This window comes from Puma concolor, chromosome D2, assembly GCF_028749965.1.
Source record: "Puma concolor isolate L17-30 chromosome D2, mPumCon1.1.hap2, whole genome shotgun sequence".
NCBI classification, from domain to species: Eukaryota; Metazoa; Chordata; class Mammalia; order Carnivora; family Felidae; genus Puma; species Puma concolor.
Window position 1 is genome coordinate 88,167,834 of NC_141677.1, and position 25,061 is coordinate 88,192,894.

At 63.0% G+C, this 25,061-nt stretch overlaps 1 protein-coding gene across 1 annotated transcript in view; it reads right to left on the minus strand.

Moving 5' to 3' along the window:
• Positions 1–14,846: 14,846 nt before the first annotated feature.
• Positions 14,847–25,061, minus strand: part of CFAP46 (cilia and flagella associated protein 46) — a 96,671-nt gene continuing 86,456 nt past the window's right edge. Inside the window, exons 50-59 of the mRNA XM_086681252.1 lie at positions 24,138–24,296; positions 20,954–21,027; positions 20,791–20,851; positions 20,685–20,720; positions 20,015–20,117; positions 18,803–18,915; positions 17,400–17,481; positions 16,703–16,839; positions 16,544–16,624; positions 14,847–15,507 (exon numbers count right to left, since the gene is read on the minus strand). Of these exons, the coding sequence (XP_086537378.1) occupies positions 15,383–15,507; positions 16,544–16,624; positions 16,703–16,839; positions 17,400–17,481; positions 18,803–18,915; positions 20,015–20,117; positions 20,685–20,720; positions 20,791–20,851; positions 20,954–21,027; positions 24,138–24,296 (971 nt within the window). The 3' untranslated portion in view covers positions 14,847–15,382. The remainder of the gene's footprint in view (positions 15,508–16,543; positions 16,625–16,702; positions 16,840–17,399; positions 17,482–18,802; positions 18,916–20,014; positions 20,118–20,684; positions 20,721–20,790; positions 20,852–20,953; positions 21,028–24,137; positions 24,297–25,061) is intronic.

Consider the following 25,061-nt stretch of genomic DNA (forward strand, 5'->3'; position numbering starts at 1 on the left):
ACCAGAGCGCGGGGCGAGGGCCGCGCGTCTACCCGGCGCTCCGGGGTTCCCAAGGCCGCACCCCGGACGGTCCCCAGCCTCCTGGAGGCCGCGTCTCGGGCCCCCCTCCCCCGGTGCCCGGGTCCCGCGGGTGAAGGCCTGTGGACTTCGGCGTCCTCCCCGCCCGTCGTCTCTGGCCTGCGCCCCCGCCGCCCCCTCCCCGGGGCTCCCACCCGCACCCTGTTCGGCGTCCCCTGGCGCAGCCCCTCCTCCGGCGAAGGTGGCCTGCGGGGAAGCAGCGCCTCTGGGCTCCCAGCTTCGGGCGGACCTCCGCCGCCTGAGCCGAGAGGTTCGAGAATGCCATCTCCTGGTCTTGAAGAAAACGTCCTACAAAGGAGCGCTTTTCGGGGCGAACTTACACGTTGTCGGGAAGCGCAGAGCGCGCTACTTGGCACAGACCCTCATGCGTTCGATCGTATTTATTCGGCACCTACTACGTGCCAGGCGCGCCCGGGAACGCAGCGCGCTCCACGACCCCTCGCGCACTGGCCAGTGCGGGTGGGTAACGAACGATTAATAGGGGGCTTGGGGAGTGTCTGCCGGACGGACCGGCTCGCTGGCGGAGGCGGGTCGGCAGGGTGGGCCCCTGTGGAGGGCGGGTCGGGGTCAGGTCCTCGCAGCCGGCTCCTTGGGCGGAGGCGGGAGGGGAGGCGGGCCCAGGAATGGAGCTTGGATTGAGGAGCCATCGAGTCCTCGGAGACGTTATCAACGAAGCGGTCCTCCGTCTGTGTTCCGCTCGTCGTGGTCGCTGAGCTGCGGCCCGCCGGGACCATGGCCACTCTGGGGGCCACCCCTGCAAAGGGCCCTTGCTTTGCGCCCATGATCCTCAAACCCTTGCACGATGAGTCCTCGCGGGGGTCCGACTCAGGGGTTGCTGAGCTAACCCAGGGGTCCGCGAGCCTAAGAAGACCACGGAGGTGCCCGGATGTAACCCCTGCAGCGTCCGGGTCACAGAGCGAGGGAAGAGGTGCGGGAGCCCAGACCCACGCGGTTGGGCCGCTCAGAGGAGGCCGACCTTTGCCACAGGAGGAGGGGCAGGAGCAAGTCCCACCCTCCTCAGCAAACACCCCTGGGGCCCCACGCAGAGCCCCGGAGCTCCCCGAGCCTCTAGTGGCCTCACCCTGCGTGCGGGGAGCCTTGCCAGAGGAGGCCCTGAGGTGGGAGGGGCTGGAAGAGGAGGCCTCCCCCGTCCCACCCCTTCCACCTTCCCACCCCTTCCCCCCTCCCCCCACTTGGACTGCTCTGCGGCCTGCACGCTAAGGCCTGGGCCGCTCCCCAGTGAGTACCAAGCCCCCTCCGGGTAGCAGCACCTGCCGAGTGGTCATCTCTGAGCCTGTCACCTTGTCAGCACCCAGGTCAGCGGAGACTCCAGGCTCAGGTGCCTCGGGGCTGAGTAAACACTATGGAATGGAATGGCCCAGCATCCGGCCCCACCTGCAGGGGGGTCCCAGAGCTCCTGGCGGGGTGGGGGAGGGGTTCTGTGCTCCCCCAGGGTTCAGTAGGCACCTGGCCCCAGCCGCATGAATGCTGCCATCCTCGCAGATCCTCTGCTTCCTGTGCCGAAGCTCCTCCCCCAGCGTGGGGACCCCCCCACCAGGCCCCTCCCACATCGCCCCTCCCGCCACCCCAGCTCCTCTCCCCTAACTCCAGCACCTTTGTTCCTTCAAAAGTTATTTATTTGGTAAATGTAATGGCCGTAGAGCGTCACCCTCGTGTCCCTAACAGCCTGGCTGCAGCCTTCACTTCCCTTCTCCGGAGCCTGCACGGATCCGCTCCACCCGCCGCCCTGGGTCTGCTGGAGTCGCTGTCTTGCTGGGGACCTTTGCACACACACCCGTCTCCCAGAATAAGCGTGTGTGTGGGGGGGTGCCCTCTACATGGGTTCTGTGCAGGCTGTGACTTCTTCTGACCCGGCCACACAACTGTGGGTCATCTCTGCTTGGGAGACACATGTCCACAGGCCCCTCGTGGCTGCTGCAGGTGCCCACAGACAGGCGTGCCCGCGACCTCTGCTGATGCACAGCCAGTGTCTATCATTAGCTTCTGGAGAAAGCCTCTCAAGAGACTGGCACCTCCCACCTCCTTGGCCAGAGCGCCAAGACTCACTTGTGGCTACCTGACCTCTCCAGTCAGGACGGCCCCTCCCGGCGCAGGCGCTCTGGGCTCTGGTCTGCCTCCTCTGCTTCCAGGGTCCCTCCCTTGGGACTCACGCTCTCCATGGAGACGTCCCACAGGCACCAGCCCACCGGTGGCTGCAAAGAGCTTGAATAAACAGCTCCCCTGCAGAGAGGCAGCTCAGCCCAGAGCCCAGGAGGGGTGGTCCCCCCTGCAAGAGACCTGAGCCTTTAGGCCCGCCTCCCCGCTTTGTTTGGGGTCCTGCTTCTGAGATGTGCCTGGCTCTCCTGGAGACCTGTGGCCACCGTCCCCTGCAGCCATATCCGAGCCGGGTCGGCCGAGGCCCCAGCGCCCTCTACGGGCCCAGGGAGCAGGACCGCCATTGAGGAGGGCCCCCGCTGGGACGTGCCGCCCCCCTCCAGTGCCCCGTAGAAACCGGATCTGGGTGAGGGGGACTCTGCAAAGCTACCTGAATCCACAAGGGGGCCCCCCAGCAGGGGCCAACCCACCACCACAGGACCGCAGAGGCCAGTCTCAGGGCGATCGGCACACAGTGTCTCAGAAGCCCTCTACTGGGGGCCTAAGAATCTTGTCCCCTTCAGGAAAGGACAAAGAGAGGCGGCCGTAAATCACAGCTCCAGCGCTCTTTCCCCAGGGCCGCGCGGGCCCCAGATGAGCAGTCGCTGGCAATGAGCTCTCCCCCGGGGGCTGCTCTCCTGGGGGTGTCTGACCGCGTGCCAAACGCACTGATTGAGCACCGCGTAAAAGATTTGTGTTAGGGCCTCTGCTCGGCTGCCGTGGCCACGCTCCCAGGATGGGACGGGACCAGCTTCGGCCGGGTGGAGGCTTCCGGAAGGGCTCTTGGCTACACTCCAGCCTGGCCCCGGCCCCTTCTGTGGGGCTTCCTGGCGGGTGAGGGTCCAGTGGTGCCACGGCAGCACCAGCCCCGGGATGGGTGGCCTCCACGGGCCCCTCGGGTGCCCCATCCCGGCGATGTGTGTCCAGCGGTCTTGGCCACGTGGGAGGGGGCTGACCCCATCGTGGGGCTGTCTCCACCCCACCCTGCGTGCGGGGCCTGGGCTCCCTGGCTTGAATGTCTTTGTCCATTGCAGGCCTGTTGTTGGGGTGGAAGCAGATGACACGCTAAGTGACAACTGTGTGCTCCGGTTATTCACACGGTGACCGAGGCGCTCTTGCTAAGGCCTCGTCAGCGCATTGCTGCGTCCCAGCAGCGTCCCAGCAGACAGGAAGTTGGGAGGGAGCCAGGGGCCACCCAGGACCAGGTGAGGAGGGGCCCGAGTCCAGCAGAGGAAGGAGCTATTATGAGGGCAGATTTGCATTTTAAGGGTCACTGAGCACCAGGGGGTGGGGCCTGGACCCCGGCCAGAGGCTGGCGTGAGGCAAGAGCCACGGGGCCCTGTCCCCACTCCCCCCCGCGGTTGGGGCGCTCAGGGGCCTCTGTCTCAGGAAAGCCTCTCCGGTTGGCGCCTCACGTAAGAGACCGTGTTTGCTCTAGCCTGGGCACCCTGCCCTGGGTCCCGTGAGTGGGGAACATCCAGGCCATGGAGAATAGGCCCCCTGATGCTGGGTGGGGGGGGGGTGGTCTGCATGTGAGGCAATGCGCCCCCCACACTCCCTGCAATGCGTGAGGGTCTTGTGCTCCAGGCGCAAGGCTGGCTGCTGCCCGGCTTGGCCTCTGTGGGCAGTGGGCTCAGTGGGCCTGGGGAGGGGAGTGAGCTGGGCCCAGCGCTCGGCTCTGCCACCCCCCCCCCCGCCCCGTGCTGATTCATATAAGGAGATCCCCCCCCCCCCCCCCCGCCCCAGAGCCCTCCCACCCGAGCCCCGGAGCTCACCTTGCTTCTCTGGGGAGGACCGTACCTGCCTCTTGATTATTCAGCTGCCACATGACCACCATGGCCCAAGGGAAGGTGTGCGGAGGGGACACTTGCTGGCCTGAGCAGGAAATTTCAGAGCCCCGTGTGTCCGCCAGTTTTCCGGCTCTCTCCCTCTGCAAAGAGGCATGTCTCGGACCAGCTCCAGGCGAGAAGACCCAAGGAGCAGGGCAGGCTAGCCGGGGTAGTCGGCCACTGGGCTTTGGTGGAGGGAGATGTTTGTTATCTGGCACCACTGACAAAGGCTGGTTGGTGCGTGACAGTAACAAAGGGGCTCTTCCCACATCCCCACGGAAGAGGATGATCCATGTTCTGAGGCCTCTAGTTGTGACCGACATTTGGGTGACACTGGAGGGTCCTTGTGACTTCCTCACTGCCGCTTTCCCTGGACACTTGAGACAGCTGACACCTGTCCCTGCCCTCCAGTGGCGGGCACGGTGTGATGGGAAAGGACACCGGGGCAGCTCACCCAGGATGCTGGGGACAAGTAGGGGCCCGGGGAAATCCTGGAGGCTCCCTGAGAAGGTAACATGGAGCTGAGCCTCCGGGAAGGTAGGAATTTTAGGGGGTTGGTCTCTGCTGCTCCCAAGGAAAACTTCACAGACCCAGGAAAGGGGACCAAACACGGGCAGTGCCCGGTACCCTGGCATTTCCCGCACCGTAGAGGACCAGGAGCCCCTGACGGATGAGCGGGTGGGGGTCTGGCGACCTGTCCAGCTGCCCAGGACTCCGAGGCCAGGGCGGAGAGAGCATGTTCACCAGAGGAAGTTTGGACCAACCCACGGAAGCCAACTGCCTCACCGCCGCCTGGGCCGGAAGGCAGAAAGCCAGGCGTCCATGGGGGTGGCGGGTCACCCGGAGGCTGCCCTCCACAGCTGGGCCGGGCAAGTCCAGGAGCGGGTGCTGCCACCCAGTGATGGTCCTTGAAGGTGCTTAAGGCCCCAAAGTAAGACAAACAGAACGCGGATGGAAAGGCCAAGGCGGTGCACGTAGGGCTGGGCGGCTGCTTCAGCCTCAGGGCAGGCTGGTGGGGGCAGGGCGGGGTGGGGGGGGACCTCTGTACGCCTGCCTGAGTGCCCCAAGCCGTGCTCCCTGACAGGTTCCTGGATCCAGATTTCACGTCCGCTCAAGGGAGGGCCCATCTGGAGGCCACAGGCGGCCTGGGGACATCCGAGTGAATGTGTTTTGCCCCCTTTCTCCCGTGTCCCCTGCTTCTTACCCTCCGTCATCCCTCTACCTGTAGTCTCGCTTCCGGGCGTGGAGGGTGGGGGCCAGGAGCCGTCTCCCCGCGAAGCCCCGGGAGGTCCAGGTGAAGGGGGCGGGCGTGTCCCTGACAAACATGTGATTCGCGTGTGACGCGCAGACAGGCAGTAGGAATCGCGAGCCGGACGGTCGCATCTGTAGGGCTCCGCCTGAGACAGAGCCGCGCTTGGTGGTGGGGGCTGCTGGCCGTTCCGCAGGCGCACGCGCACCGCGATCCTTGGCAGGGACAGAAGCGCGTGAAGAGGCAGAAGGCAACCCGATTGTGCTCGTGAGCTCCCATCCGGCCCCACGTGGGGACGGGCACAAGACAACAGCGGCGTCACCAGAGCTGGCACACCGCTCCCACCCACAGCCCGTGGGTGTGTGTGACGAAGAAGGTGTCCCCAGCAGCGTAACGAGGGGAAGACCTTGCCGTGAGAGCCTACCTGGCGTGAGGCCGACCTGAAAAAGGCGAATCTTGTTTCATAAATTAATGCCATTTCATCGTGGAACATGTGAACATGCTCTTTCCAGAGAAGAAACCTGGAAGGACCCATGGGCCCCAAACCCTCCTCTGGGGAGGGAACGGGGTCCAGTGCCCCTCTTCCTTCTCGTATTCCCCGGTGTGTTTTGGCTTCTTTTCCCGGGAGCATGTGCCGCTTTCGCTGTAAAATCCCCCGAAATCGCACCGGGTACGAGTGTAGGCCAGGCGGCCGTCGTGTCTGGGCTGACCGAGGCGCTGGGGGTGCCGCTAGCCCTCAGCGACCAGCTTCCCTGGGGTCAGGCAAGTTCCGAACGACCTGGCCTGTGTGTGCGGGGCAGGTCCCCCGCGTGAGCCAGGGCAGAGAAGAATCCCGGAGAAGAGTCTGGGGCGGTCGTGAAGTCACGAACACGCAGAGGCCTTGGCGGGTCAGGCCCCGCCCTGGGAGCTGGCGGAGGGGAGAGGTCACCCAGTTGGTTCTGACCCGAGCCGGGTGCCCATGACACCTCGGTCCTCTAAGTCGGCGACGTGGCAGGACAGACCCTCTGACTTGGCTCCTAACACGGGAAGAAGGAACCCGCTGGGCCACACGGCTGCCGCTTCTCTGCCGTGTTTGGTTTCACTCTTGGCTGCAGTTTCCATTAGTTTCTGGGTTTGCTGAGCACAGGGCCCAAGATCCACCCTGGCCACTCCCAGGACGTGTGTCCCGAGGCCCCTCCAGGGCTGGTCAGGGCTGATCAGGAAAAGCACACACTTAATTTCTGGGCGGGGTTGTGCCCATGGACACACAGTGCTGAGTGAGGTCCCACCAGAGGGGAGGGGGCAGGGGGGAGGCAGGGGGAGGCAGAGAGAGGGAAGGGGGCGGGGGGAGGCAGGGAGAGGGGAGGGGGGCAGGGGGAGGCAGAGAGAGGGGAGGGGGCAGGGGGAGGCAGGGAGGGGGGAGAGGGGAGGAGGGCCGGAGATGCAGGGAGAGGGGGAAGGGGATGCATCAGAAGGGAAGGGAGCAGGGGGAGGCAGAGAGAGGGGGAGGGGGAGGGAGGAGAGGGGAGGAGGGCAGGGGAGGCAGGGAGAGGGGAAGGGGGAGGGGGAGGCAGGAGAGGGGATGCCCCCCCAGGGCTCCTGCAGCCCAGGCCCAGTCCTGTCAACTAGCAGATGTTGGGTGCGGCTTGCGGGGTGTGGGGTGTCGGGTGTGGTTTTTGGGGTGTCGGGTGCAGGGTGTGGGGCGCAGGCGAACCCTCAGCGGCTAATCGTACCCCTTGCTGGAGTGTGTTTAAAGCAGTTGGATGTGCAAACACTGAGTCTGGTGCCGTTGGGTTTCTGAGCCAACAGGCTGGAGAAGGCAGCACTTAGGGGGCGCCGGGCACTGTCCGGTTCGGCTCGCGCACGGGCAGAATCGGGCACCTGCCAGACCCGGGGCCAGCCCTGCTCAGGCTGCTGACCTGTCCCGGGCAGGAGTCACGTCCCCACGCCCCACGCTCAGGCCACCTGTGACCGAGCAGTGGCGGGGGTCCTGCCTCCAAAACCGTGCGCTTCACCTGGGGCATCAGAGGCTAAACCAAATCCACGTGGAAACCGCCGCGTCACCTGAGCACGGCCAGCGGCGCGTCAACTGAGCGAGACCTGGTCCCCACACGACAAAGCCTGGGACGTCTCCCGGCTGAGCTGCTCTGAGAGGATGGCCGTCCTGCCCGGGACTGCCCTGTGCATCTCCGCGGTCGCGTCTGCGTCTGGCCCGGACGGGTCTCTGGAGGTGCCCTGTGGGGCTGCCTGGGAGTCACGGGGAGCCGCCACCCCCACCCCCACCCAGCCCAGGCCCCATGAGCCTCAGCCAGCAGGTTCCAGTTCTGCTGCTCGTTCTGACCACGCAGCCGTGTCCACGCTGGGGCAGTGGCTCGGGACCCCGGGGTTTAACTGTGCAGCCTGACCCCGAATGACTTCTGCAGGGTGGCAGGTGACAGCCACTGGGTTCCTGACGGGTGGCGGCCGATGGGGACAGAACCCAGAGCAGGCCTCTTCCTGTCTGGCTCATGCCTTTCCCAAGGGAAACGCAGGGACGCAGAACAGTCGAACCCCGAGCGGGCAGAGGTCGCCGGCAGGGCTCAGGGGGACAGAATTACTCCAGATTACGCCTCTTGGGAATTTTTTAAGAAGAACGAAGACGGGGGTTCCCACTGTTCTCGCAAGAGTGGGGGCAGCACAGAGTGCATCCTGGGAGTTCAGGGAAATCCTCAAACCGCTCAGGGCCTCTCGGGGATTCTCCCATGAGGGACGCGAGGTTACCTCGGAGCGTGTCCTGATGAGACCCGGCCGCCCCAGCCACCCCTGACCTTCTTGTCCGGTCCCCCCGCTTCCACGAGAGGCGATGGCAGGTCCCGTGTGATAAATATACTCCCAGACCAAACTGCCTGATACACCTTGTCTGCCTCTGGGGGAAATTAAACAGACTATAAGGTCTATTAAAATTTTATTGGTGTGAGATCTTTTTCCAATTGCCTTTTAGAAAGAATATTGATCTGTTAACCACTTACATACCCACAGGAGTAATTTGAAGAAGTTAAAAAAGAAACCAAACGCTATTCCTTGTGCTGTGAACGTGTTGGCTCTGTGACGTCTTTTTCTGGCTAAATCTGCACCTCAGAAGACAGCGTCCCTGTGATCTGGAGTAACGGCCTCGGGTGCCAGGCTTCAAGCAAAAAAGACAAGACCTACTTTAAACCACAGTGCGCAGTCTCCGTGTGTGCGCTTACGGGGAATGTCACATGGTGTCTTGCTCAACATGACTCCTTAGATTATACCTGTTGAATAATTTGGGTTTAAAATACTCATCCACGGCCAGGTACACAGTGCCAACACAGTCACCCTGATTCACTGTCCCAGGGCACAGATGGACAGGTGGCGGCCAGAGCTGTTGAACCCTCCAGGGCTGAGGGCCGTGCGGTGCACGCAGGAGAGGGGGAGTCCGAGCACCGTTACGGGGAGAAGGCCCCAGCCCAAGGCCCGAGCGCGGGACACATCAGTGCCCTTGCCTGGGTGAGCTGGATCCGTACCTGGGCCTGTGAGGCCCACGTTTTGTGTGTATACTTACTGAAGGGCTGTTTCTGTAAACACGGGTTTGAGTGGGGCTCCTGGGGCCCCTCGAGGGGCCATTTGGGGGCAGTAGGGAAGGGGTGAGGGTGAAAGGACTCTGTCCCCGCACGCGGCTCGGTCCTCAGAGTCGGGGCTGCAGGCTCACGATCCTCAGGCCTGCCCTTTTCGGACGCTTGCAGGCACCAGCCTCCCTGGGCATTTGGGGCAAGTGGCCTGGGAATACGTGGGGGAGGGCGGGAGGGGGTGCTCAGGTGGGGCTCCCAGAAGCCTCCAGGCTTACCTGGGCCCCAGGGCCGCCCAGGCTGCACTGCCCAGGCTGGGTCACGTCTCGGTCATCCTGGAGACCTTGAGGAGGGATCAGCCCTCCCTGCCGCATGGAATGGACCCAGAGGCTGGGGTCCACAGCCCCGTCTCCCCCCAAGACGAGGGAGTGGACCCAGGGTGGCATCGGGCTCTCCAGCTGGGGCTCCGAGTGGGAGTCTCAGCCCCAGGGGCAGCCCCGTGAACGATGCCCTGGGCCTGACCACTTTGGGGTGGGGGTGGGGGGAAGGTCGAACCCTCTTCTGCCTCCCCCGGGCCTCCTCCCCTCCCCAGCTCATATGTGCCTCTTTCTGTTTGGGCTTCCAGCCCCTAACCCTGTGGTTTTTCAGCAAGCCAGGCTCGAACCTCTGCTCCTGGGCCAAGAGGAAGGAAGGTGCCAGAGACCCAGAGCCCCTGGGCTATTGCACCTGCTACCCTGGAGGCCGGGCCAGGGAGAACGGCAGGTGGCCGGCTCTGCGTCCTGCAGCCAGGAGCGTGCAGGGCCCAGGCCAGTCGGCGTGGGATCCGCTGCCCCTCCCACCCACCTGGCCCGAGCCCCCCTCACCTGGCAGTCCTGCGGCATCTGCTGGCCGCTTGGTGGCCCCTGAGCCCGCGGGCACCATCCCTGAGCCCCCTGCTCCTCCCGGCCCCCCGTGAGCCAGTTCCGTGCTCACCTGGCCCCCCCAGACCTGCCGTTTGGAGAGGTGGGTCTGACTCCATGCGGTTTGGATCCAGAACCTGGCGTTTTGACCATGATGACAGATGAAAGTCACACGTGATGCCAGAAAACTGCGTAAAATGTTTGCGGGACAAAACCCATCACGGTAAGACAGACCCCACGGCGAATGGACAGCTGGGAAGGATGTTTCGGTGTCTGCGACAGAAAAGATTAGTGTCCGTGTGGGAGAGAACTAGGCGCTAATAGCAGAAAGGGAAGCCGATGGGCCCAGTAGAGGGACAAATCATGAACAGGAAATCCAACCGGGCGCGGGACACATTGCCTCCTGGGTGGAGAAAATCCCACTTGCAAGCCAGGAGCCGCTCCCCGACCTCGGCCGGCCTCCCCCACGGACCCTCATCTCAAACTGGAGGCTCCCCGGGGAGCCTCTGGCTCAGCCGATGGCCCTTGGTCCCCTATCGCCCGGGGCTGGGCGTCCCCATCGCCTCCCGTGTCCCCGGCCCAGGCAAGGGGGAGGGCCTGGGGGACCCCGGATCTCAGGCCACCGGGCTGAGGGCAGCCGCCTCCGTCTGAACGCCGTCTCCCGCCTCTTGTCACAAAGAATTAAACTCTGTAATAAGAAAATGTCCCCTGTAATTTGGCCCATCGGCTTCATCCCAGCCATTAGCCAAGCGCACGGGGGTATTAATCTAGTCATCTCCTTCTGGTCTCAATGAATTGTGATAAAAATGTCAAACAATTAGATTATACTGGCCAACAGCGTGGAGTGATTGAGCGGCGAGGCAGGGCGCGTCCCTTGAATCACCCTGACGATGGCAGCCGTGCGGGGCAATAAATCCGCCTTCACGGCGGGCACCAGTGTCAGCAGCATGGGGCAGGAAACCAAGGCTGGGGGCCCGGGTGCCGGGGGGCAGGACAAGGGGTGACGAGGAGGGGCGACGCTCAGGGAGGCGGGAGCAGGTCCTTGCAGGGTCTGCAGGCCCCCCGAGGTCCAGGCCTGCAGCCTCGCGGGGACCCGTGCCCGTGCGCGCGGCCGGGCCCAGAGCCGGGCGCGGGCGGCAGGGTGGGTGGACCCACGCAGGCCTGCCCTTCCCCGGAATGGCACTGTGGCCTCTTCCTCTGTGTGAGGGTGAGGACACGTTGAAAATTGATTTCTGTTGGAAATGGGATAATTAAACTGGTTGTTTCTATCTCCATCATCGTCATAATAAAACGAGGGGACAGCAGGGTTGCCCGTGGCGTGAAGTAATATTGTCCGTCTTAATGCAAGGGAGCGTTAATTGAATACAAATGGCCTTCCCTGAAGCTGCTCAGTTATATTTCAGAGATATGGGATAATGATGCCAGTTAATCATTTTTACAAGATACAAAATTACTGGCTCCTCTGGGAAGATCATTAAGGAAAACAATTGTTCACAGCAATTGAAAATAGAGTTTTAATTATTTAATACAGAAATTAAACTATTGGAGACCGGTGCTGGATGAGGGAGCTTAATAGACATTGACGCACAAGGGTCTGCGGACGTCTTAGCTTTATTAACCCACCTAATTTCTTCGTCCACATCCACCTGGGGGGCCCGCTTCGGCCGTGACTGTGAATTTCCTGCTTGCCGAGGAGGGCCGGCCCGGTGCCCGAGGCCCTGGCAGACGGGTGTCTGCTGGGACCACAGACTTCCCATCCCAGGAGGACTGGCTGGCAGCCGCAGGGAGGGACCCAGGAGCCCAGACCACCAGCCAGGATGGCCGGAGGCCGGGGAGGCGGTGGGCGCTGAGACAAGTGGGGCCTGTGGCGGCCACATCACAGAGGATGGACCTTGGCTGTGCCTGGGTGACGCTGTTCCGTGGGGATGAGGTTGACACAGGTCCCGGGGCCGCGGGACCCACCTTACGGGTGACACGGATGCGAGCCCCGCGGGGGTCCTGGCCAGAGCGAGGTGCCGACCCCGGCTGACCCGGGCCCCGGGCCCACGTCCGCGGTGAGGTGGGAGCCCCACGCTGCCCTGGCCCATCTGTGGGGACCCCCCTCCGTGCCCAGAGGCCCTCCTGTCCGGCCATGCTGGGTCTCCCGCGTTGGCAAGCGGCCTATTGGAGGGCGGAGATGCTTTAACGAGAATTCTGATCTCCACAACTTGAAATGGGGGGTCCTGGGTGGTGCTGAGGGAGAACACAGGAGACCGGCTGACCGCACGCCGGGAGCGGGCTGGAGAGACATCCAGCGGTCCGTCAGAACGTCGTGTGTGGGCTGTGAGTACAAATTCCCTACAGTAGAACATATTGTTTAAAAAAAGTCCTTGTTTTGAAAACATGGAAATCACCATTTTCAAGACATAAATTAATAAATGGAACTTGTAAAAAGGCGACTGACAAGCAGAGAACACGTCGGAGTTTGCAAGGTGTTGCAAGTGAGGGGCCCTGTCGCGGCCGGCCCGGGGTGGGGGGGGTGGCGACACGCGGGTCTGAGGTCCAAGCCCTGGAGCTGCGCTTCCCAGAGGAGAAGACGGGGCTCGAGACGAGAGCGACCAGCTCAAGGTCAGACTCCCCTCTGACCGCCCCCCACCCCCTGCCCCGTGAGGGTCACCCCGTGCAGGGAAGGCAGAGCCGGGGCGTGGGCACAGCGGTCTCCTGGAGCCTCAGGGCCCTCGAGACATTCTGAATGTGCAGATCTTGTCCCACTTCCTGGGAGGGCTGTCCGGTTCCAATTACGTTCTGTCTTTTATCACCAATAAATTCCAAGTGATCCTTTCTCTCCTTATAGTTTTTAGGGTTACAGAAATTCCACCTTTGCAATTTTTTCATGCTTGAATATATTACGGAATGCCACTTGTGTTACAGAAGCTAATTGATAATGTGATTTGTTATGTTGCTGGGGCATAATTCAGAAAGTTATTTCACAGCCTCCGATGCCCGGACCGGCACTCACGTTCCATCTCGCTCACGGGAGCAGACACACCAGAAGGAAAAAAATGTGGTCCTGCACGGATGAAATATTTCCAGAGGCTTTTATTCTTGTTGTTTGGGTGCGTGCCAACATCTTTCTAGAAGGAAGCTCATATATCCAAGGCTGCCCTGATTTGAATTTATTCCCCGATCATTAGTTAGCTTCTTTTGTTAACTGGAAGAAGTATGTATATGTGCTGGAGAAAAGGAAAAAAAATTAAACAAAAAGAGGGGAATCACCACCTCTCGATGTTATCAAAGATGAGTTGTTTTTCGACTTTTTACGCTGAATGATGATGCGCAGGCAGTTGTGAACATAGTGTCGATGGCACCTTTCCCACCGCTTCCCCAGGGGTGGCTGCTGAAGCCAGAGACCAGACCCGCAGGCGCAGCACCGCGCACGGGCCTCGGACCGCGCTCCCTTTGGGCGGGTCGGCAGGGGCCGGAGCTCCTGTGTGTGCAGTTCTGTGCGGTGGTTTCTGGCGCAGAGATCTCTGGCCGCTCCCGGACGCCCTCCTGCTCCCCCCAGGCACTGGTGTGCCTGTCCCCCCCCCCCCCCCCCCGGCAGCACCAGTCTGTCCTTCCGCTCTGCGGTTTTGTCACCTTGAGAGCGTTGCGTAAATGGCACCTTCTGGTGTCTGACCTCGCTGGTAGGGGCTCCTGCACTCCGCGTGGTGCTTCTGAAGTCCCTGCAGGGGTCAGTGGTTCCCTCCTCATTTGAGCTCCACGGATAAACGCCCAGAGCCGGTCTAACCTTCACAGGCGAGGCACACTCGGGCGGTCTCGAGCGTTTGCTCTAATGGAGCAAAGCCGCTGTCAGCAGGCAGGCGCGGGTGTGTGCACGGCGTCTCTTGTCTCTGGGACGCGCTCTCGCGCTGACCGTGTGCAGAGTTCCCGGGAAACGGTCGCCCTGAGGGGCTGCACCGTCCTACCTGCCCGCCCGTCCCCCCACACCTTCCCTAGCATTTGCTGTGGTCACTACTGTTTAGTTCAGCAGCCTTGGTCGGTGCACTGGGATACCTCGCGGTGGCCGTCTTCCGTGCTTTTCGCCTCGGTACTTGGCCTGTCCTAGGCCCCAACCCAGGAGGTCCCAGTGCTGACCCCCCTGGCCCAGAGCAGGGAGGCCGTGCTGCTGCGGGCAAAGGTTTGCCACCAGCGTCCAGGACTCGGGGTCGGGAGGACGTACAACCACCTGCCTGCCTCGCGTGCGCCAGGGGACAAACCCTCGAGCATTGTACCGTGTCTGTCTGCTTAGCTCCCGAGCCTCGGCCCAGACGGTGACCAGTGGTCACTTGGCCTGAGACCTGGCATCCTCTGGCCTTTGGGTGGCTGCCTCTGGCTCCCAGGTGGCCCCAGAGCCAGTGCTCAGAGGCCTGGAGAGGGCGTTCTCAGCGGCCCCCAGGGCCAGCGTGCCCGGGCCTTGCTGCCGGGCTCCTGGGGACAAAGACACTCTGTGGCCTGGCCTTGGCAGATGTCCGAGGGGCTGCTGGCCAGGACGCAGTGCCTGGGGAGATTTGAACCTCCCCCTCCGCCCCGCCTGCGGACCCTTTACCGGGGTTGGCTTCACCCCAGAGACACATGGAGCTGGCTCTCCCTTACCCCTTGGCCACAGCCTGGGAGACCCCTGGGACACACGAAGCTCCCCGTGGGCCAGGACGGCACCTGTCTTCCTGCCACCCTCAACTCTGTCCGGGTGTCCAACCCTGGGACAGTGGCTTCTCCCGGGGCCGTCCTTGCGTGTGGTGCTGCCCACGGGGGTGGGGGGGGGGGCTGGAAGTCCAGCTTTGGGGGAGGTGACGTGGCTGTGTGTCCCACACTGGGGAACTCCAGCGCACATGTGGTTGCCCCACACGGAGCCTCCGGGTGCCTCCTGGGGGCCCGGCCTCAAGGGCACGTCCACGGACACCTCCTGCTGGCCTCCTCCGGGCTTGACTTCATTCGTTCATGCGTTCACTCAGCAAATATTGGCTGGACCCCGCCACAGCATGGTGCCAGACCGAGCGCCCCCTCCAGGGACTCGAGCCAAGCTGCGTACCTGGGGTCACAGAAACCACACCACAGATGCCACACCACAGTGATTTAGTCGTTTTTACTAAAGCACATAAACTTCCAGGAGCCAGGGCGCGGCAGCCAGGGTGGGCCTCCGGGGACCGTGAGCCTCACCCCAGGGAGGCTGTCTTCCAAAGGGCCCACCTGCTGCTGAGGACCCATGGGAGGCGGAGGCCACCCCTTGTCCCAGCCCCTAGCCCCGCGTCCAGGCGCCCCCCCCCCCCCACGGGACTATTGGGAACACCTGGGGCAGGGGAGGGATCTGGGGGTCGGGCAGCTGAGGGGCCAGCCCCGATGCACCCCTCGCCCCACCCACCCTGCGGAGCCCCCAGAGGCATCCCCTCCTCTCCACGAGGGTCCGGTGCATGCGGCGGGGGGGGGGGGGGGGATGGGAAACGGAGGCAGCCCCAGAGGCAGCCGGACCGGGAGGCCCTGGCGTGACCCTGCGCAGAACTGGGACTCGGGGACAAGGCCGCTGGAGGAGGGGCGCCTACGGGTGGGGTGAGGAGGGGTGGGCGGTGGGTCCTCAGAGGGGCCATCGAGGTCCGTGTCCTCGGGGAGTCACCCAATGGCCAGGTGTGGCAGCCCATACAGGACCGAGTTGAGGGCGACGGGGAGCCGCTCGGAACCGCGCAGCTGTGGCTGGAAGGACAGCAGCTGGTCCTTGGAGGTCCACGGAGACTCATCTGAGGACGGCACAGCTCACTGGGGGCAGGACGCCCGGGGCCCGAGAGAGGCTCACGCACGCGGGGGGCAGGGGTGCTCCCGACCCTGCCTCCAGACGTAGTCCTGAACACGGGCCCTGCCGCACGCCCACACCCGGGACACCGAGTGTCCCCACCCCACGTCCCCTCCGCACCACCACCCCACTCTGAGTGTGAGGCGTCCAGAAACTTCCAGCAGCTCGGGGCCTCCTCCTGCCACCAGCTGGCCGCCACCACTAACTGGGGGCAGGGCGTGCATGACAATCACGGTGCTGTCCCTTCCTTTCAATGCGCATCAACGCGGGACCACGGAGCACGCAGGAGCCACGGCTTCCTCTCCTGCTGCCCCCAGCACAAGTCAGCGGCTCCTCCACCACCGGCTCTTTCTAGACGCCATCGACCTTCATGCACCTGCTGACGCCAGGCCCTCCCTCCCTCCTCCATCCACTGAAGCCGCGCTTATCGTTTGGCACTGCGTTCTGGGCACCGGGGACCACGTAACCCCTTGTGCTGTTTGTCTGAAGACTTCGTGGTAAGTCACCCTGGGATAAACCTCTCCTAGTTACGGCAGACTGTTCCTTTAACGCGCTGCTCGAGCTATGGCTGGTGTCGTGTTTATTTTCAGCCCCAGCACCTTACGTGAAGGTGTGAAGGGGTGTCTGTCTGCTCTGAAGAACAAAGTCCCGGGGCCCCCGCTCCCAGGGAGCACACCTGGGCTTTCAGAACTTATGTGACTTGGACGGTTCTAAAGACAGACGGGCAGTTCTAACAGCCAGGGTGCCTCCCTTAAGGATTTAGGACGCCAGGCGTCCCTGAGGCTGCTGTCAGCCTGTGCAGAGACAGGAGGCAGACGCCCTAGCCTGCGGGGCTGTGGGGCTGCGGGGCTGCGGGGCTGCGGGCAGGGACACGGGGCTGTGGGGCTGCAGGGACACTGGCAGAGACGAGGGGCGGGGACACAGGCCGGGAGGTGGCCCTGCATGGCAGAGGATGAGCGGGGATGTGGAACAGCTTCCGTTACCATGGTTGTTCGTGTCCCCAGCTCCCGTCTGCCGAAGGAGATGGGCGGCCCTCCCGATGGGCCTGCCAGCTGTCAACAGATCTAGGAAAGAAACATCCTCAGGCTGGCCAGGGACCCCGCCGGCAGGCTCCCGGGGAGGGGACGGCCGCGCCCACTCACTTTCCCACAGGACGCTGGCCCGCAGCGCGTTGTCCTGCAGGAAGGTCGGCCACTGGTTTGCCAGGATGCTCCTGACCCCCACCAGACTCAGAAGGACGGCAGTCTCGACGGGCCTCTCCAGGGACAGCTGGGCCACACTGCGGGGACCACGATCCAGTGTGACCACCTGAACCGTCCCCAGTGCACAGCCCGAATAGCACCAAGTGGCGTACGTGTCCTTCGATGGACAGCTCTCCGAGTTCTTGGAAGAATCGAGAACGCATTCCCACCCCCCACCCCGCCCGCCTCGGCAGATTAAACGTCATCTAACAAGAAGCATCCAGAGTGCTGCCAGATCCTTCCGGACCACTCCCAGCATGGCAGTGGAGCCAGGAGTCGCGGCATCGGTCGTGAGGCGGGGGCCCTGCTGCGCCACCTCGGCGGCCCCCCCGGCCCTTTGGGGAGCCCTGAAGCCAGGGCACCCTCCCAGCTGCCGCCCTCTGTCCTCGGGGTCTGCGTTGGGGCTGCCCTCCCGCCTCCACAACGCCCCCGCCAGACTCTTCCAGGGAAGGGGTCGGGGCAGACTGCGGAGTCCTGGCTCCCTCGTGGGGCTCTGTCTCCCCCCCACGCCCCCCGGCCCCCACCACGAGCCCCCCAGTCAGGGATGTGGAGGCGGGGCTGCTGGCACGGGGCGGGGGCGGGGGGGGACATCAGGCACCTCTTGCTGTCCGAGTGCTCCGTGTGCCGCTGCATGCTCGCGTAGGACCTCGTCAGGTCCAGCAGGACCATCATCTGGCACTCTGCGGGACCCAGGAGGCAGAGCTCAGCCGCCGCACGCCCAGGTGGAGGAGGCCAGTGGCCTCGCCCGGCTGGGGCTTGACGTCCACGGGCCCTCTTCCAAGGCCCCCCGGCCACCTGAGCCCGCGGGCGCAGCATTTGCTTCGGGAACCCCACACCCTTCACGGGCCCCCGGTGCCAGCGGGCTGGGCTGGGCGGCAGGGGGGCTGGGAGGCACCCTCTGGGCCATGGCCTGGCCCCCCTGCTCAGCAGAGGCTCTCGGCCCCGGTCTTGCTGGGGGAAGGGGGGGCTGGGGGGGGGGGGGAGTTGGACACACATGGTGAGAGTCGGTCACCCTGGCCCCGTGAAACAGGTGCCAGTGCCTGAAGTGTGACACTTGGCTATGGATGTGCAGGGGGCCACACGGGACAGAGGTGGACTCCCCACTTGCTACGGTGGCCTGGCTGAGGGCGGTTCAGGGGGGCTGCCCCAGGGGCAGGCGGGACCTCCGATGCGTGAGGACAAGCCTTGGTCGGGAATGGGAGGGGGGCACCAAGGGTGCTGTCGGCCCCACGCGCGCATGGTGACGTCGCACACCATCTCATCTGCGAAGGATTGGAGTTAAGCTTGAGAGGCCTTGTTTCTGCTGCCCTTTGGGGCGAGGACTCTGCCGGGTGACAGGCTTCTGGGATGGGGCGGTGTGTTGGCCTCACCCCCATCTCCAGGGGGCTGGGAAGGAGGCAGGTACCAGGTGACCGTGTGCGGCGGAGGGGGGCGGTGTTCAGGTGCCCTGACCACGGGACGAGTGTCCACGTGCTGCCATCAGCGGGTCGGTCTGAGGGCATCTCCGAGGGGTCCTTGAAAAGGCTCTCCTAGCGACTGTGTAGGGCGGTCAGTCATCCAGCCACCCGCTGAGGAAAAGGCGACTCCAGGGCGAGCCAGACCACCACTCAGAAGCCCTCAGGGGACAGCCCGAGGGAACACAAGGCCCAGGGTGCCCCCAGTTACACTAGAAGGAGTGGTGGGGGCGTGACCAGCGTGTTCCGGAAATGCCCACCCCAGCCCTCCTGGACTCCGCAGGCACAGCCCCGGGGGATGACCCACCCAGGCCCTAACTCTGGCCGGGCCTGCCAGGTCCAGAGCTCGGAACTGGCAAGGGGGGGGTGAGGGCAGGAGGGGCTTCCCCCACAGCTCTGCCATGCTTCTAGGGAGGCCCCAGCCCTCGGAGCCCTTCATCAGACAGGCGACGCCTGATGGGGACGCGGGGGCCTTGCTTCGTGTCTGTGCTGGCTCCTGTCGCCCCGGCAGACAGTCGGGCTTGGGGGCGCCGAGGGGCTGTCTCACCTCGTAGGTTCGTGGCAGCCAACCTTTCCACCGCTATGTGGGACAGGAAGCTCTCCATCCCGTAGAAGAAGAAGCCACCGCAGCTGCCCAGGAGCTGCTCCCACTCGGCCTGGCTGCAAAGGGAAGGAGGGTGGCCCGGTGGACGCAGCCAGGCGGGCAGCAGGTATCCCGGGGCGTCCCAGGGGGGTCCTGGCTGCGGCAGCCAGGACCGGATCTGTCCCGAGGCCTTAGGGCTGCAGCCGCGGGCAGGAGAAACTCTCGGGACGTGTTTCCAAAGCAAAGCCCGTCCCGTGCTCCTTGCTCCCTGTCCCACCCCTCCGCTCAGGCGGAACTAATGTCCACCCTCCTGGTGCCCCCTGTTGCCCTCAACCCTGGGTTCTACCCATGTGGTTCTCCTGAGAAGCTACATCCCGTCCCTGGAATGAACCCTCCTTTCACTGTGCAGCGGCTCTGGAAAGTGCTGGAAGGACACTTCCCTAATGGCCAACCTCTCCCAGGTCTCTGAGAGGACCCCCAGGTGAGCATCCCTGTTCCCAGCCAGCGCTCTGCACCACTCCAGTAGGCCCCGCCCACACACACACACACACACACACACACACACACACGCGCGCGCGCGCGCACACACCTCCCCACAGGCCACGCCCACTAACACCCCTGTGCATCTGCGGAGGACCCGCCCCAGCAGGCCCCATGCACAATCCCACTGCAGCCCCGCCCCTCCCCCCGTAGGCCCCGCCCCCCCACAGCCCCGCCCAGCACCCCCCACCCCTGCCCCCAGCAGGTTCTCCCCTGCCTTCCCTCAAACCAAGTGCCAGAGCCTGGGGCACACCCTGCACCTTGGGCAGAAGTACACCCTTGGGTGCCAGGTCCTCATCTGTAAAGTGGGACAAAGACAATGACCCCCCACCCACCCCCCCCCACCCCCCCCCCGCCGCCATCCAGGCACCTTGAGGACCAGGAGCCCACTGCCTGATGACCAAAGGCCGGACCACAGGAGCCTCTGGGGGTGGGGTGGGAGTGTGGTTCCCGGGATAAAATGGGGGTTCAGGGTTGGGGGGAGGCTGAGGGAAACAGGGAGAAGCGAGGGGCCAGGGGGAGACGGAAGCCAGTGGTCCCACCGCCCCCAACCCCCCGAGTGTGGGGAGCACCCCTCTGGCGGGTCACATAAACCGGCTCGATGGGGGACTGTGTCTCCAGACACCAGACACCGACCTCGGGAAGTGCGTGTTTCCCAGATGTCCCACCCACAGAGCAGTGAACGAGTCTCGGAATCTTTCCAAAATTTCCCGGGTTACGGAGACAGGAGTCCTCATGTCTGCAACACACATTGAATGGGGACCAGACACAGGAGCTTGTCTCACACGTGGAACCCTGAGGGGCTACAGGCAGCAGCAGGCCCCGGTGTGACCGTGGTGTGGCCTTGGCGTGTCCCTTGGTGTGCACCTAGCGTGGCCCTCGTGTGGCTGTGGTGGACCTGCTGCGCACAGACGGGGACACGGTGGAGTCGACATCTATCACTTGTGGAAATGTCAGCGCTCCTTCCCTTCCCTAAATCTCTCCTAAAGAGGTTTTGAAAACCAACTTAGCAAAAGAAAAACCCAAGGGACTAAATACCTAAAGCTACAGGGGACGGCACGAAGTCACGTTTCGGGCCCTGAGGGTCACCGGACCTCGCTTCAGGGGCTCATTCGTCCTACAACTGATGTCCTGACTTGGCTGTGATGGCCAGGAAGGGCCGCAGAGCACAGGTGCGCGTCCGGGCCCCAGGGCCCCACTCCCCCTGCGTGGTCGGGGTAACGGGAGGCAGCCACGCTGCGCCAGAGCCCACGGGGGGGGGTTGTGGCCTGTGTGTGCACGTCGAGGGCCCGTGAGAGGCACTTGCCTATGACCCGGGCCTCCTCGTAGGGGTCCACGATGACTGGGTCTGGGTTAAGGAGCAATAGCCCACAGGCTTGGGTGTCCCGGGCGGTGGGGCCGATAAAGGATACACTTGAAGTTGTCGGGGTCGACCACGATGCAGTCGGGGGGGATGAGCCGGGGCGCAGCGTCCTGCTCCACAGACAAGGGTCTTTAGGGGCCCCGTGGCCCGCAGGCGGACCCCGGGGCTCCCCGGGCCCTCTGCCTGTGGCCGGCGAGGCCTCCTCTGCCCACCTTGTGTCCCTCCTTAGCTGGATTTCTCTTCCTGAACTGTCTGCCTTTGCTCTCCTTCTTCACAGTCCCGTCGGCTGCGGACAAGAAAAGAAGGTGGTTTGGAGCCAGTAGAGGTGGAGGCATGAGGCAGTATGAACGCACTAAATGTCCCTGAACTGTTCACTTTAAGGGGGTTAATTTTACATTCCGTAAATTTCATCTCAATAAAAAAAAACCCAAGAAGTAGTGACAACGATTGATTTTAATTTTTCTGAAGTTGTGAAAGCAGCGACTTCTCCCATGTAAAGGCTCGCGGGACTGGCAAAGGCCCGAGCCAGGAGACCTCGAGAAAGGAACAGTCCCCAGAGAACCCCCAGGCCCACCTGGCTGGCCATTCACACACCACGCGGGGCACCCACCAGTATGCCTGCTGCAGCGGCCCTGTCGCGGGGCCGGACCCTGCTGGCTCCCTGCCTCCTGCGCGAGCATTTACACCTCACTGCTCTGCTGGCTTGTAGATTCTTTCGCAAGTTCTGGAAATAGTGACAGGTGACTTCCTCTCTGTAGGCCCTCATGTCTCTTATTCCTGTGGGTACACTCACATGCCAGGAGGGAACGGGCGGAAGAGCAAGGCTCTGGCCGCGTCCTGTGTGCTGTGCCATCAAGAAGGAGGCTTGCTGGGGACCCAGATGGACCCTCCGCCAGGGCGAGCGGTGTTCATTCCCAGCCGGTTTGCTAAGAATTTCTATTACGAATGCATTCATTTTAAGAAATGCTGTTTCTCTGCAGTGACTAAGATGCTTATTAAGTTCGTTTTCCCTTGGTCTAACTTAATGATGCTTATAACTTTCAAGGTCAGAATGGGTGATGAAAGTCATATTTTTCTCTCTTGTGCCGTTCTTGGCAGTTTGGGGGTGTGGGGCCAACAGAGGCTGGAGGGGTGGCCCTTCTTCCCTATTCTCAAGGAGATTTGTTAAGACTGACATCAGCTGTTTCTGGAAAGTCTACCCGGTCGGTTTCAACAGCAGATGTAAGTCTCCCCTCTTTGTTGGTTACGAGAGCACGCGGAGTTTTCCTTCTTGAGTCCACGAGCTGTGTTTCCCAGGACTCAGCCTGCTTCGGCTACGCGCTTGAACATACTTGGTAAGGTCACTCGTAGCGTCGTCTTACCATCTTTCGGATCTCTGATGCATCTGTAGGGTCGGAGTCTCTTTTCACTCCTCACGTTGTGCATTTGTGCCCCATCCACATTTTTCTTGACCGTTCTCACTGGAATGTGTCTATTTTACGAGTTTTTAAAAACTTTTGTTTCCTTGTTGGTGTCTGCTCATGTGCTTGCGGCCCCCTCTCCTCTGCCTTGAGGTTTTTGTGTTCTTGCTCCAACTCCCATAAATCCCATGCTCAACTTCTACGCTTCCAGAGACTAGCGGTCTGGGACCTTCCTGTGATCACTTCTCCTGAGTCCCACGAGATATGCAGGGGTGCGGTTTTAAATTTCCAAATGGGGATTCAAGAAAGCCACCTTTTGGTAGTGGTTTCCGTGATGGTTCCGGGTGTTGCTCCACATGTTTTGAGGCTGTCAACCGTTACCGCTGTGTGACAACCCCACCCCGGAGTGCCTCTGGCTGTGGAGTCTGTTCCACGTGGCAGTGGGCAGCTGTCCCTTCCGGTCACCCTGACGATCTCTTTCTGACGCGGGGTGTCCTTTGGTTTAGCCACGTCTCTCGTACACACGGCACCTGTGTGCGCAACGTCCTCTTGTCCACGCCGTCACTCAGTGGGCAGGTGTGTGGCCCGTTTGTGTATTTACTTATGATCTAGATGGATTAACTCCCGTCGCCCCACTGTTTGGTTTGTGTCTGTCCCACGATCTGTGTGCGCTTCCCCGTCACCGGCTCCCGCAGCCCCACGGCTGCGTCATTTCTCTCGTTTGTTTTCCCTCTTCACCAGCGTGGACTCTGTACAGCAATTCCCTTTTCTGTGGTTGTCCGTAGACGTGCACTGGGAGTACTCACCACACAGAGAACCTGCCTCCAGCCTGGGCCGTTGGACGCTTCTGCTTGTCACCCCTCGGCCATGCGTTAGGAAGGCTCACCTCCCATTTAGCCAGTGTTTCTGTCACTCCACGGTGAGAACCGTTGCTGCTGTAACAAGTGACCACAAGTGGAGGGACTTAAAGCAACACACACGTGGTTCTCACACTTGTGCAGAGGAGTCCTTTTGGCGGACGGTTTGCCCAGGACTGCTTCCTCCTGGGGCTGCGCACAACGGGCTCCACCTTTTCCAGCCTGGGCTCGGGCGCCGCCCCGTCCTTAGAGGCAGCAGCACCGCCTCCTCCCATCTGTCTGTGACCTCCTGCCTCCTCCATCTTACAAGGGGCTGCTCTGCCTTGGACGCCGTTAAAATGCCGCCGGGGGCTCATCAGTCTGACCGCCTTCCCTGGAGTCTCCGCTCCGCTTCTCATGTCGGGGGCTTCTGGAAACTTCTGGACACACGGCGTTACAGTCTTTGTCCAATTCTGGGGGGACACTGGCGGTCCCTGATCCCAGGACTCCCCTCCCAGGGCTCGGGCCGTGGCGCATTGGGCCCCGCGTCCCCCGTGGCTCCCTCTCGGGGCTCAGGCTCCGTGCCCGCTCTCTGGCGTCGCAGAGCCGCTGTTCCCTCTACGTCGCCTTTTCCCTGCTTTCAGTTGGAAGGGCAGATGCGGCCCTTGTCGCTCCATCCGGGATGCAGGTGAAGGTGCAAACTATTTGTTCTTAGCTTCCCTTCCTACTCACTGAAGTGCAGCGTGTCTGCCGGGGACGGCACGGAGGGAGGGCCTTCCCATACCCGGCGCACCTGCGTGAAAGGCGCCCGCGGACAGGCCACGGCCAGCCGGAGTCCGCAGCTGCCCCCAGGCCCGCGTCCCGGCCCCCGAACCTCCGGGCATCACCTTTCGCCACCTAGTCCGTGACTAGCTCGTCACCGGCTGCTTGCTGCCATCCCTGCCTTTCAAACCCAAGCGTGAGAGGCCACGGCCGACGCTCAATGCCCCCTTCGGCGCGACTCACGGATGCCTGGCACACACCAGGGGTTCTGCGACACCTCGAACCTGTGCGTGCCTAGACAAGCGCTGCCACGGCCGATGATGACCGTCTGCCAGGAGTCCACGTGACGGTAACTTAGTCCCATTTTGAAATCAACTGTGGCCCAGGACACCTCTCACCTGTCTCCTCTCGACGGAGGCGGCTCCACAGCATCTGCAGGGAAAACTCTCGGGCCACGGAGTCCACCCCGTCCTCAAACACGGAGAGACCTTCCAGCGGCAGCTCCAGAAGATGCCTGTCCGCAATGAGGATGGTGTCGTTCGCAGCCTCGGGCTCAACTGTGGACAGGGCAGCACCAGCTATGGAGGCCGCAGGAGACGAGCTCCCGAGGACGCGCAAACCCCTGGGCGGGCCTGCCCGTCACCGCTGATGCCGATCGGCTGGAGACACAGGAAGAAGTCTGAGCTCGGCTCAGCCTGTGACGGGAGGGGAGGGGGGCGGCAGGACGCACGGGGGCGTCTGGGGGAAGGACGCTGGTTTTCACGGCACAGCTGGGTCACGACTCCGAGCCGGACGCAGCCTAGGTCTCAGGATGGCCGGGCCTCTGCAGGTCTGAGGGCCTGCCTCCCGGAGCAGATCCTGGAATCCACGACTCCTAACCAGGGAGCCACCTCTCAGAGGATGAAGCCTTGCACCTGGGATGTGGCGGCTTCTCCACGTGACCACGGAACCCTTGGAGGATCACGTGGGCCCTGCTTGGCCAGTTAGAGAGACCCTGCCCTTTCCGACAGGCGTAAATGGTAGTGAGGGTGAGGCCACTAGACCCCTCGGTCGAATTTACCGTACGCACGCAGGGAAACAAATTACTGCGGTGAGCGAGGGCTGCGTCTGGGGATCTCAAGTCCGAATCCCAGCGGACAAAGGTGACCGCGGGTGGGCCGACTCCGGCCCCTCAGCTGGAGCAGGAAGCACCACCACCTGCCCCGCAGCCGCACGCACCCCCCGCCCTCATCTGTCGTCTGGCTGCGGAGCCGCTGGTGCTGCGACACGCGAGCCGCGAGTGCGTGCAGGTGGGTGTGCGCGGTGGCAGCGCCGCGTGGGGA